The sequence below is a fragment of the Psammomys obesus genome, unplaced genomic scaffold (genome assembly GCF_907164565.1).
Source record: "Psammomys obesus unplaced genomic scaffold, mPsaObe1.curated_primary_1811, whole genome shotgun sequence".
Lineage (NCBI taxonomy): Eukaryota > Metazoa > Chordata > Mammalia > Rodentia > Muridae > Psammomys > Psammomys obesus.
The window spans coordinates 22,728,165-22,747,106 of NW_026596064.1; the positions used below are offsets into that span (position 1 = coordinate 22,728,165).

Sequence of the window (18,942 nt, forward strand, 5' to 3'; positions counted from 1 at the left end):
AGCCTGGCACTTGGAGAGCAACTGGGGTTGCCATGGCTTGGGCAGGCTTTTCAGAAGCTGAGCATTTGAGGAAATGAATAAGCGCTTAGCAGTGGGTAGCCAGGGCACACAGACCATTAAAGCTAAACACAACTGTAATTCACGAGGCTGGCCCTCACCAGTGTTTTCTGCCACTCAGCCATTCTGGTACTCACAATTACACCAGGTGCCCACAGAAAATGCAAAGGAAATAGATGGGCCCGGGACAGTGGGGGCTTCTAACCTAACAGATCAGACAGGTGCGGTCAACCTAAGGCACAACACAGTCATACACCGGAGTGGTGTCCCCAACAGCTCCTCCACCGACAGCCCGAGTAGTCACACTGCCTCAAGCCGTGTGCAGTTTAGAGGGGAAGCTGGAGAAGCAAGCTTCGTGCCACACTTGGCAGGCCAGGATGGTGGATAAATACGTTTGCTCTCTTTGGGATTTTTTTTTCCCCTGCCAATCCAATTGTACAAATAATTTTGGCTCCAAACAAAACGCTTTACTGACAGCCATGGAAACATGACATGAAATTTCTCAAACACACTTGCTGATGAAAGCAAGGCAGGCTATGCTGTCTTTTATTTAAATAAAAACCAGTTTCTGTGGGTGGGGGGAAGTTTTGCATCTGCCAAACAGATTAGCTGTTAAATCATTTTTTGTTGTTTTTTTTTGTTTTGTTTTGTTTCATTTTTTTCTCCTCCGTTGAGGTGTAGTTTCCCACATTTGAAAGGTGGAAGGGCTAAGAACAGAGGGAAGGTGAAAGGCTGGAAGGCAGAAACTAAAGGCAAAAAATAAAACCAAAACAAAACAAAAACCATGGTCAAGGCAAGAGAGAGAAAATTGGGAGCAAGAACAGGAGAGAAGGCACAGAGGCAAACGTGTGAATGGAAGGAAATTAAAAAAAAAGGAACCTATTTTGCAATGTTATTAAATGATTTGCAATAAACTGGCTTAAGGCTTTAGGAATTTTTTTTTTTTTTTTTTGGCTTGAACCAATTAAAAATATTTTTAAAAGACATAAGAGAACATGAAATGCGATTAATCCTCAAAGGCAAGTCGAAGATGGAGCCATGTCTCCACGGAGTCTGGCAGCCAGCTGCACGGGGAGATGTCTGCAGCCCTCCTCATTTATCTGGCTTCAGTGCTTCTGCGAGGTAGGGCTGGCGCACAGAGCTTCAGTTTCTTTTGGACCCGATGAAATAGTTTGGAAAAAAATACATCGAAGGAAGAGAGAGGGGAGGGAAAAAAAAAAGGGGGACTTACTTGCCAACAACCCACATCACACATACTTCTCTGATCATCCAAATATAAATATAAATATAAACTTAGCAATGGGAAAATTCATGTGAATCCTGGTGGTCTGGACTCATCAGAGGCAAAGCTGGATCTCAGCATGGTCTTTGTGAGGGCTGGTGGCCAGGGTAAGGAGAGAGGAGAGTGAGAACAGGAGCCGGGCAGCTTGGAAGGGAGCAGAGACCATTGGGCATGGCCCTTGTAATCAGAATTCCAGGTTGGAGAGACAGGCCCACTGTCCTGCGGACAGAGGGGCTCATGTGGCCCTCCTCTCTCCCTACACATTTGTGGGGGCTGCTGCTCTCAACAGCACTGGCTTTCCCTTAAAGCTTCCAATGACTGTCTCTCTCTTCTAACATATTTATTTAGCATGTGTGTGTGCTCGTGTGCCATCTAGCTTGTAGGATCTGGTGACTAAACTCAAGTGTCAGGCCTGCACGAAAGTGAGGCTGCCCGCTGAACCATCTTGCCAGCACCCCGTTTTGTTGAATGTCCTCCACACTTTCGACTTCCATCATTTTTTTTTTCCTAAAAGCCCTTCTGTATTATCACCCTGTTTTTACACAAATTCCTTCTTCATTCTATTGATGCCACACCCAACTCATTAAAAAAATAGTTTCAGGGTTTTGTTTTTTTAATTATACAACCTGTTTTTGTCTAGTCTTCATAAAAATGCAGAGATTTACTAGAACAAAGACTGTAAGGCTTACTTTCCAAGCACAGAAAACACAGGACTTGTCACATAACAAACAACAACAAAACACAGAGCTGTGGGAAACAATAGCCTAGGGACGAAAACTGCCAAGAGAATGAACTGCCCACTTAACGTGTAAAAGCACCTCAAAGGGAAAATAGCTCCGTGTAGGTTTTAGCTTTTTTTGTAGTAAAGTGTACTCTTGCCTAAAAAGCTAGTTTTTTATGTTTTCTGTTGTTTTCCTAAAGGGCCAGGTCATGTGGGTAACTGGGGGTGTATGCTTCTGTTAATTAAAACTTGATAATAAATAGATATGTAAATAAATAAACTTGATAATAAATAAATACAATAAGCAGTTAACTAATACTTGATAATAAATAAATACACAAAATACTTGATAATAACTAAAGTACTTGATGACAAATAAATAAAACAATAAATAGTTAATTAATACTTGATTTGAACTATGATACAAATGTCTAGGTGTCACGGCTTCAAGGCTTCGAAAGGAACTAGGCAGCAGCCTTAAAAGAATGTATCAAGCCTCACTCACATTCCTACTGATTTCTTTTTCTTTTCTTTTCTTTGTATTTTTAATTTGAGACAGGGTCTCCACTGTGCAGCCATGGCTGCTGTTAAGATTCGATATGCAGACCAAACTGGTCATGAACTCACAGAGATCCTTCCTGCCTCTGCCTCTGGAGTACTGAGATAAAAGGTGTGTGCCACCATGCCCAGGTTAATTTTTAAATAGATTTCGTGGGTATGTGTGTTAAGACTATCCATTTGGGCAATAAGAATCAAGGGTTAAAAAATCTGGGGTTGCACCACTAGCTGAGGGGACAGTAAGATTAATAGCTGCTGGGAGAGGGCGGGGCCGTCGTCTCTAGTGGAGGGTTGAGCACTCGCCAGGGTAGGACCCACTCCCAACAGTATCTGGGATTTGAGAGGAGGAGGAAGAGGAGGAAGATGACAACCTGAAATTGGGTGGATAAGGAGGTGGGGAAGGGAATCTGAGAGGAGATAGAAGAGTCAGGTGACCAGGATCAAAAATGGTGTGAAAATCTCAAATAATTAATTAAAATAATTTTAAAAAAATCTGGGGCTAGAGAGTTCGGCTTGGTGGTTAAGAATGACCATTCTCTTGCGGAGGAGCCGCGTTCAGAGTCCAGCACTGACACTGGGTGGCTCACAACCATCTGTGACTCTAGCTCCAGAAATCCAAAACTTCTGTGGGCACCTGCACTCTCACACTGCCAAATGCATGCGTGTGCGCATACACAAAACGGACCTTTTAAAAAGAGAGTTAATTAGCCTCGAGTGGAGATGGCTCAGTAGTTAAGCATACCCAGCTGTCTTCCAGAGGACCCAGGTTCCGTTCCCAGCACCCACTGTGGGAGCTAACCCCGGGGGATCTGGTGCCCTCTGCCGGTACTACATGTGCGTGATGCACAGACTGCAGGCAGGCAAACATTTATACATAAAAATAAGAGTTAAAAACCTTAGTCTTGGCATTTTGATGCATCCACAGATTGCTTCATAATCTACTTTTCTGTCATCATCATAAGAAAACTGGGGCCCACGTCAGTAGAGAAATTCTTATAGACTGAATGCTCTGCTGCCTCAATATTTTATTTCTTAAAATTCACTAAAACTCAACAAAACAAAATTTAATTTCTCTTTACTTTTATTTCTTCTTTCCTTTCTTCATTCATTCCTTCTTTTCTTTCTTTCTTTCTTCTTTCTTTCTCTCTTTCTCTCTTTCTTTCCCTTCCTTCCTTCCTCCTTCCCTCCCTCCCTCCCTTCTTCCTTCCTTCCTTCCTTCCTTCCTTCCTTCCTTCCTTCCTTCCTTCCTTCCTTCCTTCTTTTCTTTCTTTCTGTTGCTCTCTCTTTAAAGTTAGCATATAAAGTAATGCATTTCATCATGGTCATTTTCATACACATATGAGTCATCAGTCTCTGCTCCTAATATATCACATTTGGCAGAGAAATCTTACTATCTTTGTTCACTGACTGCAGTTCCTTTCCATCTCTGTAGATCAAAGAATTTCCCTTTCTAAACCTTCACTGATGGCCTACGGCAGATACAGATATGGATCTTTCCGGTTGCTTCCCTTTAGTCAAAGATTGTGCCACCAGAGGGTTCTAGCAGGGACGCTAAGGAAACTGGGAAGTGGAGCCCCACTGCAGACTTAGGAAGGTGGATGAAAGATTCCTAGAGAGGTACTTGAAGTCTTGAAAACTGAAAGAGTAAGCTGAAGGGGGCAGGGCTGTGCTAGGTGAGATGGATGCAGCACACTGGGGCTTCAGCTCTACCCTGTGGTCCCTAAAGTCACTGCCTGGTGATGTTAATCATAGAGAATCAGTCACTGGAAATAAAGCACCGTTTTCTTTCTTTCTTTTTTCTTTTTCTTCCTTTCTTTTCCTTCCTTCCTCTCCTTTCTTCCTTCCTTCCTTCCCTCCCTCCCTCCCTCCCTTCTTCCTTTCTTTCCTCCATTCTTCTCTCTCTCCTTTTAACAGGGTTTTTCTGTGTAGCTCTGGCTGTCCTGTAACTTGATCTGTAGACCAGGCTGGCCTTGAACTCAGAGATCCACCTGCCTCTATCTCCTGGGATTAAAGGCAAGGGCCATCACCACCAGGCTTAGCACCATTTTTTTTAATAGAAAAAAAAATGCTGAGGTGTTTTTGTTTGTTTGTCTGCTTGCTTGCTTGTGTGTTTCATCTGTTTTTTTGTTTATTAGATATTTTTTGCCGCTGTTAAGTGATGAGATTTTCATTCAGATGCGTTCTCTAGTTCTCAAACTGTTCACCAGGCCCCAAAACGGTTGGAAGACTAAAACTAAGGTCAGAGTAGAAATCATTAAACTTCCCCACATATACTAGAGTGGAGCGTGAAGGAACTTATCAACTCACTAAATCATCTCTCCTCATCTTACAGAAGGCACCTTGCATCATGCCCCCCAGCGCCCTGTAGTTTCAAACCAAACTAATCAAGCCTCCTCCCATCTTTAGCACAACCGGCTTCCTGTCGGCCTCTCCTTTTCTCTTAGCTTAGACATAGGACCTACGAGTTTGTTTGTGTGGGCAGGTGGTTGAGAACACAAAGAATCGGAGAGGGGGTCGGGAATCTTTAAACATAGTCTTGGTAAAAGTACCATAGACCTGAGGTCGGTTTGGGAAAAAGTGAATTGTACCCCTGGCTCTCTCAGGCGGATATCCAGGGCTAAGGAAGATACTCTGTGCAGAGCTGACGGCACAGGTCAGTCTAGGTGCTTCTCCCAGGTTGCATAAGATTAGTGCTGCTGCTGTTGCCACTTGAAAACTCCACCAGAATATCAGGGGTAATTCTTGCAAGATAATTTCATGCCTTATTTATCTGAAACTAGAAGAAATTAGCTATGACTTCGGCCTAGAGCCACAGGCATTTTTATTCTTTTTTCTCCCCCACTAACATATTCAGTTGCTTAGGGCCTTCTGGGTCTGAAGGGTGATTTTCTTGCTCACCTGGCCAAGTCAAACACATCATTTACCACCAAAAGCACTAAATTTCAAACTAAGCCAGTTCTCCCTTTCCAAATCCTGGCTGCCATGAAACTGTCCCAGGCCTGGTTTCAGCTGCAGACTGCCTTCCCCTCATGGGGCAACTCAGGAAGCCACCTGTGTTTTCTTTTCTCCCCCAACTCTTTTTTTTTTTTAACTCTGCCATCCCTTCATCCCTTCATTCCAAAGCAAAGGGCTTATACAGAAGTCCACGAGTTAGCCAAGCTGCTACACATTTTTATTTTTTTTCAATTTGGAGCAACTGGCTCCTTCTTGTTTTCTCTGGGAGTCAAGCAGACTGTGCCAGACTGCTGTGTGTTGGAGGTTAAAGATGCTACTGCAGGACAAACACACATACAAACAAAACTTAGAACTTCTTTCTGAACCACAACATGTACAGTCCTTAAAGGGAAAGAGACAAAACAGTGAAAGAAAGAGAGTGGAGAATGGCATGGAATACAGCTGACTCATGAAGCTAGATTAAGAATTTGGTAACGGGGTTGAATCAGGGAAGGCTGGAGAGCTAGCTTAGTGGTTAAGAGTACTAGCTGCCCTTCCAGAGGGGCTGGGTTCCGTTTCTATACATACAATCATGTGTAATTCTAGTTCCAGAGGATGCCACACTCTCTTCTGGTCTTTTTGGGCACCAGGCATGCACATGGTATGCAGACGTACACACAGGCCAAACATCCATACACATAAAAAATTTAAAAATAAAAAATTTGGTAGTGTTCACTATGGGAAAATCTGTGTTGTTCCAGAAACTGTCCCTAGGTCTGTCCACCATGTGGATGGCTGAATTTAATTGTTAAAGGCTTGGGGGTGGCATGTAAAGATTCAAAACAGTAAAGATAAAAGCAGATCCACACATCCTCCATGATTCAGTTCCTGAGTCTTTCTTGGTAATTGCCACCTCCAAACTTGAAATAAATCCATTGCTAGCCTCTCAGTTCCCATTAAAATCTGTTCACATCTCTGACAGACAACGTGGGGGGTTGCCACATGGAAGATCATTTTTTCCATTAGACAGAGAGGTCCTCAATGACCAGGACTAGATCTTACTGTGATGTACTGGAAATCCTAAATACATCACAGTTTTTAAGACACTAGCTTCCCCATGACATCCAAATAGAGGAGTCAATGCTGGAGAATGGTTTGCAGTTTCCCAAGATGGGCTCATTGACTTTGGTTTCGCCTTACTGAAGTCTTTAAGGATAGATTACATATTTTAAGGAGTGAGTGCCTGAGGATAAAACTAAATTAAAGGGGGGGGTAGATAATGAATTGAGGCAATAGAATATGTTTTAGAAAGAGCATCATAGTGATGGCTGGAGATAAAGTTCTTGATATAGGTTTGGTTAGCCTGGATATTTCCTTCTCTTTTAGTCTCTCTAACTCTCTGTTCTAAAAATAGGAGGGGGGGAGGTAGCTAAAAGTTAGTACATATTATATAAGTGGTAAACTGAATTTAAAGTAAAACTCAAGACCCAATATATATGCATATTTTTACAAAAAAAATACCAACAAATTAAACCTCATACACAAAGACCTTAATGAAATTGTCAAATGTGTCCAAAGCAATTTCTGACAACACACAGGTACCGAGCCAAGAAGGCTCCATGAAGCCTGTGCCTTTATCCTTTGGGAGGTTGTAATGGATAATCTTGGTTCTCAACTTGACTACATCTGGAATTAACTACCCTCATTGACCTATGAGGGACATTTTTTTTTCTTGATTAAATCATTTGAAATGCGAAGGCCCAATTCTAATCTGTATTGGATGTGGGAAGATCCACCATCTACTTCTTCAGGATTTCAGGATATACCTGAAGATCAGCTGAGACATCTAGCCTCATGGACTGAACAACTAATTATTGGGTTCTTGGATATCTTGTTCATAGGCAGCCATTGGTGGAGTAGCTGGACCACAGCTTGTAAATTATCCTAATAAATCCCCTTTCTATATAGGAAGATTCATTCTGCAAGTTTCCTCCAGAGAACCATGACTGCAACAGAGGGACTGAAGAACGAAGTCTGTGAGTCTTTATCTCCAGTGTACAACTCCATCAAGGACTGAAATCCAGAACTCCATTAGCTCAATGGAGTTAATGGGCCAATAAAGACTGAGGAATAATCATTGCATTAGCAGAGTAGAAATATATTGGTATGAAAGAGCCATTAATGCTGCTGACACCTGGAATTAATGAAATGTAATTTCTTCACATTGCCTCTAAAGAGATGTAATCCTAAACTACTGTAGATAGAGTATATTTTTGGTGATCAGTGTGAGTGGTGTGATGGTTAATTTCATTCGTCAACTTTTCTGCTAACTAATGACTAATTCTTTAGTAAAATATTAGTCTAGTTATCATGGAGAAAGATGTGGTTGTCATTTGCCATCAATAAGCTTTGAGTAAAGCAGATTGTCTTCCATAATGGAGATGGAATTATTGAGTCAGTCAACTGAAGGTATTAAGTATAAAGACTGAATTTTCCTGGAGAAAGACAATATGGAAAATCTGCCCAAGTTTCTGGCTTTTGGACTCAAGACAGAAACATCAACCTTTAACCAGTGTTGCTTGTCTGCATAGGGTCAATTCTTTAAAATAAGTCCCCTCCCTGTGTAATATATAATTACCCATACTTTAGGTATATATAATTAAACTTAGTGTATATTTATTGTTTGTTCAACTTCTTGGAGCTCTGACCAGGATGAAGGAACCCTAAAATAAAAGAAGTTATAAATATTTTAAGAAAAAAAATTGTTTACAATGGCCCTGAATGGCCTCTTATAGTTCAAGGTCAGACCAGATTATGTCAATAAAGTGACTGATGGGAATGAGAGAAAGGACACCCATGGCTCGTTTGTAAAACCTGCCATGTGAAGGCCAGGGTCAGACCAGCTAGCCAGTAAATACCACCTTTGTCTACAGAACCTTCAGCAAGCAGGAACCCACAGGGGTACAGCGGGCAGCTCTAAGAGCCACCAGCATTGTATAGCAATATTACGACTGCTCCTGAAGGCAGCTGGAGTGGGACTGTGGTCTGGGAAGCACGTGGATCCAAAGAGCTAAGAAACTCCTGGAGAGGGGATTAGTTCTTTCTGTCTTGTCTCTGTGATGTCTAGATACTGGGAATGGCCTGGATTAACTTCCTCTAAGAGCTCTCTCCAGAATGGAGATTGTCACCCAAGGCTTGACCTAAGCCCCAGAGCCTCCTTCAAGAAGATTCTTTGCAAGTTATTTGCTGACCAAATGGGCCAACAAATAAAAACTAGAATTTCTAAAATGCCTCAGGATATACTATTACTGCATACTCTCTCGTTTGCCCCAAAACAAAACCAACCGAAAAATAAAAGCCCCATGAACCTGGTGATATCATTTTATTGTGTTCATTTCACAGCAGCTGTGGCAAATCTGGGAGATTCAGTGAATTACACACACCATGATGACTCTTAAGTGGCAAAGCTAAGACTTACACCCAAAATATAAAATTTATTTATTTTTCTCTACTGTATGTTTGGCTCTTCATGTCACAGATAAGTTATATTAAAGTATGATAAAGAGCCCTTCTTACAACTGTAGTGAGAATTTTGTAATCTTGCTTTCTTTTAAAAACACAGGCATGTTGTGCGAATATGTTTTTATTTTAATCCCAGGTGTGGGGATATGAGGCTGCTTTGTAGCAGGTGCCTATGATTTGCCTCATGCTCTGGCAGGGGTGTGGTTTTGCCAGCTGCAGATAGTTTCTGCAAGTTTGTGACATTTGGAATTCTGGGAACTTTTCAGAGGATATATAAATGCTAAAATCTGATAGGTGTGTAGCTAGTTGGTAGTTGGATGTTGTTGGTTGTGGTTTGCTAAGTAGTCGTGTGCAAAGAAATGAGAAGAAGAAATTAGATATCCTGCAGTAACAAATGCCCAGCTGCATCCTTCCTTTCCTCACAAACACAGAATTAGGAACCAGGAGGTGGTGGCATACACCTTTTATCCCAGCACATAGGAATCAGAGGCAGGAGGATCTTTGTGAGTTGGAGACCATTCTGGTCAACAGAGTGAGATCTATGAAGAGAGACCCTGTCTCAAAAAAGATGTACTCATAGAGACAGCAGCCAAAGTAGATCTCTTTCTTTTTGGCCTCCCTTTGCTTTCTGATCTCTGAAGCCATCGATAGGACTTTTCAGCAGTCTTCGGGGACTTCACACTCATAGGCTTTAAATAAAGCTACGGATCCCAATTATCTCAGCTTCAACTTAAGACTTCAAGTTAATCTTGAACACTAAAATCACCTACTACACAGTAACTGGAAGGTAGCTACACAGTCATCACATCTTCAATTCCTAACCACACTGTGGCTATTAGGTGATGGAAGAATTGCCTTTAAAAAGTAGAAAAGGGAGAAAATAGAGGAGTGGGTAGGAGTTTATGTGGATGACTAGGGGTAGAGGACAGAAGGGGCCTACATGTCTTGGGCCAGCTCCGTGAGGCCATTGAGATAACCCCATGTGCTGTGCTGAGAATCTCACAGGTGGAACTGGGGGCCAGGAAGAAAAGTCTGGAGTTCCCCAGTTGCTATCTGCTGTTAACTCTAGAGCAGACTGGGAGAGTTGTTGGTTGAGTTGTAGCCACCTAGCAAAATGTTTGTGTAAAGGAAAAGAAAGGAAGAAAGGAAGAAGGAAGGAAGGAGCTCAGAGTCAAAGGTGTTTCAAATATCAAGAGTCAGACTGGAGACTTGAAGTGAGACATTAGCAGTGGGAGAACATTACCAAGAAGCAAGGTGAGGTTAAGTTCTCAAGCTTCCTAATGCTGAGACCCTTCAATGCAGTTCCTCATGTTGACCCCATGATCAGATGATCAGAAAATAAAATTATTTTCATCGCTACTTCATAACTGGAATTTTGCTGTGGATGTGAATCATGATATAAATATCTGTGTTTTCTGATGGTCTTAGGCAACCCCTGTGAAAGGGTCACTTGACACCCCCAACAGGTGGTGACCCACAGGCTGAGAACCACTGAGTTAAACAATAAAGAAAATTCTCCAAGGGCCACAGTGAGAGTGAATGGTTCCTACCCACATAGCAAGGCAGGTGGGGAAGACACCTGTGAGACTCTTCCGGTGATTCTCAACTATCTCTATTTTTACCAAAATTCGGAAGCTGATGTTCCCTGGCCAGGACAAAGTTCAACAATGCCCAGCATCAACACAGGAGAACCAGAGGGTTGGGCCAGGACAGTTCTCCAGGGGCCGCCCTATCCCTGAATCCTCAAGCCAGATCCTTGACTCTCCCCTGAATGGCTTCCAGTGACCTCTAGCCTGAAGCCAGGATGAGGCACATTGCCAGGTAGGCCAAACAGCACTGCTTTGTGTGAAGATGAATGTATGAAGGAAGGCCCCCGAACAGGCCTTAAACACTGAGTGTGGGGTGTGTATGCATGCTCACTGGCACTCTCCTGCCCTGCCTGCCTCTCAACGCAGGGGGTGCCATTGGTAAACCCCTCTGTAGAGAGCAGTCTCCTTGTACACCAGCCAATCAACAAAACACAGCCCCATTCTGCTCAGGAATGTGTCCTCAGAAATTTAATCTAACTGCTGAGTCTGGGCCAGACTTTCCAGTGGCATTAACCCAAAGACAGCACCCCGTTTTCTGGCCCCTCCAGCCTTCCTGCCAGCCCAGTGCTCTCTCCTTCAATGGGGGGAGGCAGCAGCTCATTTCCCCTAACTCCCTCCTCAGCGGGATACTCACCCCCACCTGCTCACCCCATTTCCTCAACTTTTCTTTCTTTTTAGTCAGGTCCAAACATTTCGCTTTGGATTCACGTCTGAATGACAAGCCAATAGTTCTTGGCTTTCAAGTGAGACCAGCTCCACTTTAGCACATGCCCTTCTCTGCCAACCACACAACCCTTCAAGCACCAGAAAAAACAGGAGCCAGAATTTTTTTTTTTAAATAAAGACTGTAAATTGAATCTTCTCACACAGATACACTTTGAATCAAACAGAGAGGTCCAAACTAAACCACCTCTCCTCCAACTCCCCTTCTCCAAACAGTAAAAGGTTCAGGCTGTCTCCTCATTAGGCTGGATAGAGAATTATAGAGTGTCTTGAGCATCTGCAGACACATGAGAATCATTTGCAGATAGACTCTTTCTCCTAGATGCCCCTTTAAGGCACAAATATTGAAAGGTACATCTTATTTGTAATAATGAACAAGTAGGAAAGAATGAATTGCCCAGCAATAGGAAATACTTCAGTCCATTATGGAGGAATTCCACTACAGAAAAGGAGAGTCAGCAATCTAGCTAAGGGCACAGTGGGATGTTAGAGTGATAGCTACATGATCTTGTATGTTATACCCATAAGCAGAAGCTCACTGCTTGGCCACTTAGGAGCCACACCTTTTGCACTTTACTGTGCATTTCACACTATTGAAGGAGAAAGGTGAAGTATCATATGGCCAAAGGAAAATGCTTGTCATAGAGTGCCAAAGAGGAAAGATAAGAATACAAATTATATTATTCAGTCATATTATAACAACATAAACATATGGGTATGGCTAAAAACTGGAAGAGTAGATGCCAAAATGACCATCATGGTTGTGTGAAGGTTACATTGCTTTTTACATATTCCAAACTTTCTATAGTGCAATTATAATTAAAAAAATTGGTAACAGGAGGCAGGAAATGTCTGATGCCAAGAAGTGTGGTTCTGATCTCGGCCACTCTTGGTGTGATGTGATGGTCCCTACCTATCTCTACTCTCTTCCTCTAGGCTTTCCAATATCCCCTACTCTCCCCCTAAGCATAGCCAGAGGGAAGCGCCTAGCTGCACTCTGCCCAGGGCTCAGCCTGCTCCCAGAGACCCCAACACTCAGACTCAGTGGCCCCCTTTCTTCCATGAAGAGTGGCTCCGTGCAGGGTGGGAAAACATGCATTTCAAGGTCAAGCTAGCCATTCAGGGAGACACTCTTTGCCTGGCCCGTGCAGGAAGGGTTAGAACTTCTTGGTATCTCCTAGGAGATCAGGAGCACCACCAGCAGCCCTATTCCACTCTCCCGCAGTGATGTTCTCCTGGGGATGTGGGGCCAGAGGCAGGGACAAGCCTTTCTCCCTTGTACTTCTGCTTCCCTTATTCCTTGAAACTCTCTTTCCAGGGCTTACATCTCACACATCCCAGTGACCTCAGCTGACTTCAACTGACCCATATTGTAGACATATTCTTCTTCACACTGTGGTGTGGGACAGCTCACTTTCTAGATCCGCATCACCCATAAAGCCAATGGTGATGTGGTGACAAGCTCGTCTGGGGTAAGGGGACCCTGACTGAAAGCACTCTGAGGATGGGAGAAGAGGGAAAGGGGTGAGGGAGCAGCGGTCATATTTTCCTGAAACAACTGACCAAGTGGAGGCACGGCACCAATTCTGGGCCCCCAGAACAGTTCACTCCCTGTAGATGCTCCACGTATCATCCTGCTCAGAAGAGAACTTCTCCGGGACACCACGGCCCCCAAGGCTGCTGAGCAGCCACCACAGCACCATGAAAAGCTTTAGAAGTTGGGACCCCTTTAATGCTCTGACTCACAGCAAAGGGTAGGAATAGGAGAGAAGAGAGAGTGGGAGAAGAAGGTGAGACCACACCACACAAAGCCTCGAAGAAGCAGACTCACTGGCTAGCGTCACCGTGGCTGGCACACTGGCCACAGCTCCTGCAGGCATCCGAGCCACACACTGGTACCGTCCCACAGTGTGGTTGTTGAGGGCAGCGATGACAAGGGTCCCACGGGTGATGAGGACACCCAGCGCATCATCCGAGCCATTGAGCTCCTTCCCGTTGAAGCGCCAAGTTACGTTCACCCGTGGTGGCTCCACCACACAGCCCAGGATCACGGTTCCTCCAGGCTTCTGGACAGTGGACATGGGCTGGACCGTGACCTGAGGAACTGCGTCTAGAAGAAGAACATCAATGCAGGATGGAGCTGAGGCCCCCAGGAAACTGACACCACAGCCGCCGCCTTTTGAGAAGCTCAGCACCCGGGCAAGTTGCTCTTCCCCTGAATAACCCAGCTGCCCTTGCCCATTCCCTGCCCTGCCTGTTTCCAGAAAGTCCCCTTGCTACCCGGTAATACAGTACAAAGGCAAGAGCTCAGGCTCTGGAGTCGGACAGACGTGGGCTGAATCCAATGCCCCTGGCTCTGAGCTGTGCAATGCTGGCCTTTCTGTAAACGGAGGCTAGTAATGCCTGACTCAAAGCACTGCCTTAAGGCTCACAGAGCATACAAATGGCTGCCCTGTGTTCGTCCAGTAAACGCTCACCGCAGGCAGCTTTTATTAATACCCCTCACCTACTAGTGTACCTTGAAATTACCAAGATACAAAACTCTAAGCAATATGGTATTGAGTGTGCTACAGTTTGGAGGTCGGTAGAGAGGTAGTGCTCTAAGCCGCCCCCTGCTTCCCTCTGACATTAGGACTAAGTGCTCTCCCGGGAGGGGCGGCCTGAGAACCGGCCTGAGAACTGAAGGAAAACACTCACTCGGATCAGCAAGGCAGCCTGCCGTGGCTAAGAGAAGCCAAACCAGCGCAACCACAGGCCGCGCTCCTCGGCACATGGTCATCGCCCCACGAAGCGTAGCGTGTCACAGAGGGTTCCAAGCCAAAGTCCCATAAGCCGCGTGGGACACCGGTAGAGACACTGCTGTCCCCTGCAGTCCTGTTGCGAGAGAAATTGAGAGAATGTGAGACTGCCTGGAGTTTGACCCATCCCTCAACCTCGCTCCATCGCATTTACAGGCAGCATTCAAAGTGGCCGTGTTACCGGGGGACCAAAGAGGCCCTTCCTGACATTTCTTATCTTAAGGATACATCATATTAGGATTCTTCCTTCATCAGAAGAGAATGTGATCGTGGAAAGAGCCTTGTCTGGGGACTGATGGCGAAGGCAGGGGAGCCCAAGGCATGGAGGGGCTGAGAACTATGGAAAGGCCACATAGGGGCGGGGAGTATCTATGTTGGTGAGTGCAAACACGAGAACATCCTTCTCACTCTGTATCAGAAATTACATATCTGTGGCTGCATGGCGCTACGTCTGCGGAAGACTGTTGGACAACACTGTCAGGAGTTAACTGAGTTCCTCTGCTTTACAGGTGAGGAAATGGAGTACCAGAAACATAACGGCGCATGGCTGTGGCACTGTGCTCCTGGGATAAGAGCCTCGGGGGCTGCCTCAGGAGCCTTGTGCTTTCTGCTCCACCTTTCCTATCAAGGGCCCTGTACCCATTAATTTTTTTTTTTTTAACAGATTTGGAATAAGACTATGACCAGACAGTGGCTCCTAGAGGAAACACCTTGTCAAAAAGTATAACTCTCTGTGTCCTTTCAATTTTCCAGATCATTGTTTTTTGTTGTTTTGTTTTTTAATTCTTAATCAACTTTTCCCCAATGAGATGATGATGTATTAAAATAGAACCCCGCAAAGGTTCCTAGTTACAGGATTTCTTTTTTTTAAAGGAACCAACTCATTCACGACATGCCCCAGTTTCTCAGTGCCCTTAAGGAGACTGGCACCAACTTTCTTCCCAGCCTAGGAACGACAGCAGGGAGGGAGCAGAGAGAGAGAGAGAGAGAGAAAGGGGGAATATGAATGTGAAGCAATAAATAGCAAAGTGGGGGCAGGCAGACAGAGCAGGCCAAGGTCTGTTTCTCATCTAGGCACAGGGCCCACAGAGGTGTTGGGGTTGTAAAATGGACAAAGGGTTTACTGAGGAAACTCAGCCCAAGACCCCTACTGCTTTAAGAGGACAGGCCAAACACTTCCCATTACTTCTGCACCCTGGGTAATTTCTACAGCTCAAAATGAAAACAGCCCTCACTGCTACTGCCAACCACCACTGTACTTTTTTTTTTTTTTTTTTTAAGGCAACACAGAGAAAAGGATGATGTGGTAGAGAAGTGGGAGGGGAGAGAGGAAACAAGAATGAGCTGACCCCAAGGAAGGATTCTGGGGTCTCATTTTGTAAAAGTAGATTGTGACCAGGAAAAAAAAAAAGTCCCAAACAACCACAACAGAAAAGGCTGTGTGTCACTGAAGGTTTTTTTTCCTGGCTGCCTAGGGAAACTGAGTTCCCAGATAATTTTCTGAGCCAGGGTCTCACGCTGTAGCCAAATTTGACCTGGAGCTTACTATGTAGTTCAGGCTGATCTACCCTGACCGCTCAGCGCTTTACAGGGTTTTATCGGTATGAGCTACCATATCTGGCTTAGATGCATTTACTTTGGCTTTTTATTTTATTTTTAATTTATAGTGCTAGGAACATGACAGTCTGACACAGGATGAGCATGCTCTGTTTGGTTTGGAAAATACTGATGACTGGGCCCAGAACCTCACATACTCTAAAGGTGTGACGTTTAGAGAACCTTACTTAAAACACGTATGCACACATATCTTATGTTCTATATCCATCCATCCGTCTGTCTGTCTAGCTAACTATATCTATCTACCTACCTATCTACCAATCATCCATCTATCAATCTATCTATCTATCTACCTACCTATCTTATATATAATACACATATAAATATACACATGTGCCCTTAGGCCCTCAGTGAGTCAGAAAATCGAGGAGGGGATCTATTAGGCAGCATTAATGACAATCTACTGTCTACTTTGATTCTAAAGCAGAGACATCTCCTAAGAGTCTTTAAAAAAGTATGTTCAGGCCCCAAATATGAATGTATTCAAATCTGAGGGAAAAGACGGGACATTAAGCATGTGGATTTGAATGCCATTCCCCCATATGGACTTCTATACATATACATGCATATATGCATATATATATATATGTCAGAATATGTATGAAAAAAAAATATATATTAGAATCTAGTGTGGAGTTATTTATGATTCTTCAGTGTTAAAAGACCTGCAGCTTATCATTTTGTAAGGTCTATATTTATATACACTTATGTATGCATATGTATAATTTACACATATGTATGTATGTATGTATATTCATATGCAAAGCTTGAGATGGAGCACCTAAGTGCAGTGTGACTTGGCCTTCTTGTGAAATGAGTGAGGCGCTTTCAAAGTTGGAGGAAGACACCAGGAAGGCGATATAAAAATACGTCTGGATGTATCTTGTTTTCTTATTCTTTTTCTCAGAACAAGAAAAAATGTTTTAAGATATCTAAAGCAGACAGACGTGAAACTGAATTCTTGCTGTGAATTCTAGTCCGTGAGGACTAGTGACCCCCCATTTTTAAGGGTATTTTGCACAAAATATGTTTGTCTGAGAAGCTTCACTCCAGACATACGTGTTCCCCACTGCCTCCCAGCAGCCATTTCTGAAGCCATCCAGAATCAAGAGCAAAACACTCATGTCTGGGGTTGAGACCACGCATGAAGAATTGTGACCTTCAAATATCTATTTATCTTTAACGTTTTTTGAGAAAAATGACAAACAATTGAGAGTTTATCATCAGAGTCTGTCTATCACCAGGAGACAGCTTGCTCCACTCCTCCCTACAAGGCTGGATGAGCACACGGAAGAGAGTGAGCGTCCTCCACAGGGGCTGACTCTTCATCCTGCCTCACCTGCTCAGAAGCGTGTCCTCTGCAGGGCCTGCACCAATGACAGGACAGGGTAATCAAGGCGACCACATAAGACTCCTCAGATTGACTGACAGGAATGAGATCTGAAGGGGCCTTTCGTTCCCCTGACTGAGAAAGGCTAGACAATTAATGATAGCCGCCAAGGCGCGTGTTCTGATGAGCTTCCAGTTTCATAGGGCAAGATCCCCTTTCCCAGCACTCTGTGATGACACAGCTAAGCTGTTTGTGCCCTGGCTGGAGAAAAGTAGGTGGGTGTAAATGTCGGTAGCCTCAGGTCTCAAGAGAGGAGGACTCCTATGCAAAAGATCACACTGAAGGAGGCATTAGGAAATCACAAGGGGGTTGAATACGGGGATTTAGAGAGATTTAGGAGTAGGATTTTTTTAAAGACTACCAAAACACTATGTGTACACCCTTAAAAATACATAGTAAGAAAAAAAGTTTATTTTTACTTAAAATGTTGTGCTTTACCCACAGACCTAATTAAAAGGAAACATTTTTAAATTGGAAGGAACTCAAGAAAAATGCAATATGGTTTAGAATAACATCTGCTGTGTTTCCAGGCAACTGAGTCTCCCAGTTAATTGAGCCAGGAGACTGGGGCTACAAATCGGGCCTCAGAATCCCAGTCCAGCGCTAGTTTCAGTATCCAGCAGCACCCCCGAGGGGTTTCTGAATCTAGTTCCTTATAATGTTGCCTATATCACCATCTGTTGCAGTGATGTCTGTGTATGTTTTGCCTATATATTTGACGTATGCATTTCTTAGAGTCTGTGTCACATGTGCAGGTAGAGGCTGGAGGTAACAGGTGTCTTTACTTGATCACTCTCCATCCTTTCTGGGCCTCTCAATGAACAAGAAGCTCTTTGTATCCACTACACTGAGGGCCAAAGAGCTTCAGGGATCTATTTCCTCAGCGCTAGGCTTACAAGAGCACACCACCAACCCCAGCACAGCTTTTGTAAACGGGTTCTGGAGATCTGAACTCATGTCTTCATGCTTGTGTGGCAGGAGCATTACAGGCTGAGCCATCTCTCTAGACCCATAGTCTAGAGAGATGTAGTAACTCTCTATATGGCAATTTTCATCGTTCTTATCGTAAACATACTGACCTACAGAATTCTCCTAAAGTTCGCTGCACAAACCCTCTGTGATAAACTCTGCAAAGCGATGCAAATGCTCGCTTTATAGATATACCATCTAGCAGCAGGGAGCAACTGGACGCCTATCAAGCTGTGCGATGTGGCTCCTATTATAACAGTAAAACCAGATTTTAGGTTTGCTTTAAGTGACCATCAAGGGCTGGTGTCTACCACTTTTGCCAGCAGAGTTCTAGATTAATATGTGAAAGGTCTACCTAGACCTCTCTGATCCTTCTTTCCATCCTTCATTCTTTCTCTCCCTTCACTTCCCTTTCCTGTGTGTGTGGTTGCATGAGCATGTGTGTTCACATGGCCGTAGAAGCCAGAGAAGCCAGGTGCCATCTACATCTCATTTTGAGGCACAGTGTCTCGCCGGCCTGAAAATCCCCTTACAGGCTAGCCTGGCTGACCAGCATCCTGAGATCCACCTGTCACCTATGCTCAGGGTTGAGACTGCAAGTGTGCACCCTTACTATCAACTCATTTTTTAACTGCAAATGTGTTCTTATTAATTACACTTTATTCACTTTGTATCCCCCCTGTAGCTCCCTCCCTCCTCCCCTCCCATTGCCACTCTTCCTCCCTCTTCTCTACCCATGTCCCTCCCCAAGTCCACTGATGGGGAAGGTCCTCCTCCCCTTC

At 44.1% G+C, this 18,942-nt stretch overlaps 1 protein-coding gene across 4 annotated transcripts in view; it reads right to left on the bottom strand.

Moving 5' to 3' along the window:
- Positions 1–18,942, bottom strand: part of Boc (BOC cell adhesion associated, oncogene regulated) — a 71,766-nt gene that overhangs the window by 23,037 nt on the left and 29,787 nt on the right. For 3 of the 4 annotated variants that reach the window (XM_055625174.1, XM_055625173.1, XM_055625172.1), the window contains exons 2-3: positions 14,084–14,260; positions 13,218–13,496 (exon numbers count right to left, since the gene is read on the bottom strand). In XM_055625174.1, coding sequence (XP_055481149.1) covers positions 13,218–13,496; positions 14,084–14,165 — 361 coding nt within the window. In that variant the 5' untranslated portion in view covers positions 14,166–14,260. Of the gene's footprint in view, positions 1–13,217; positions 13,497–14,083; positions 14,261–18,942 lie in introns of those variants that run through there. The other variant, XM_055625175.1, reaches the window with a different exon arrangement.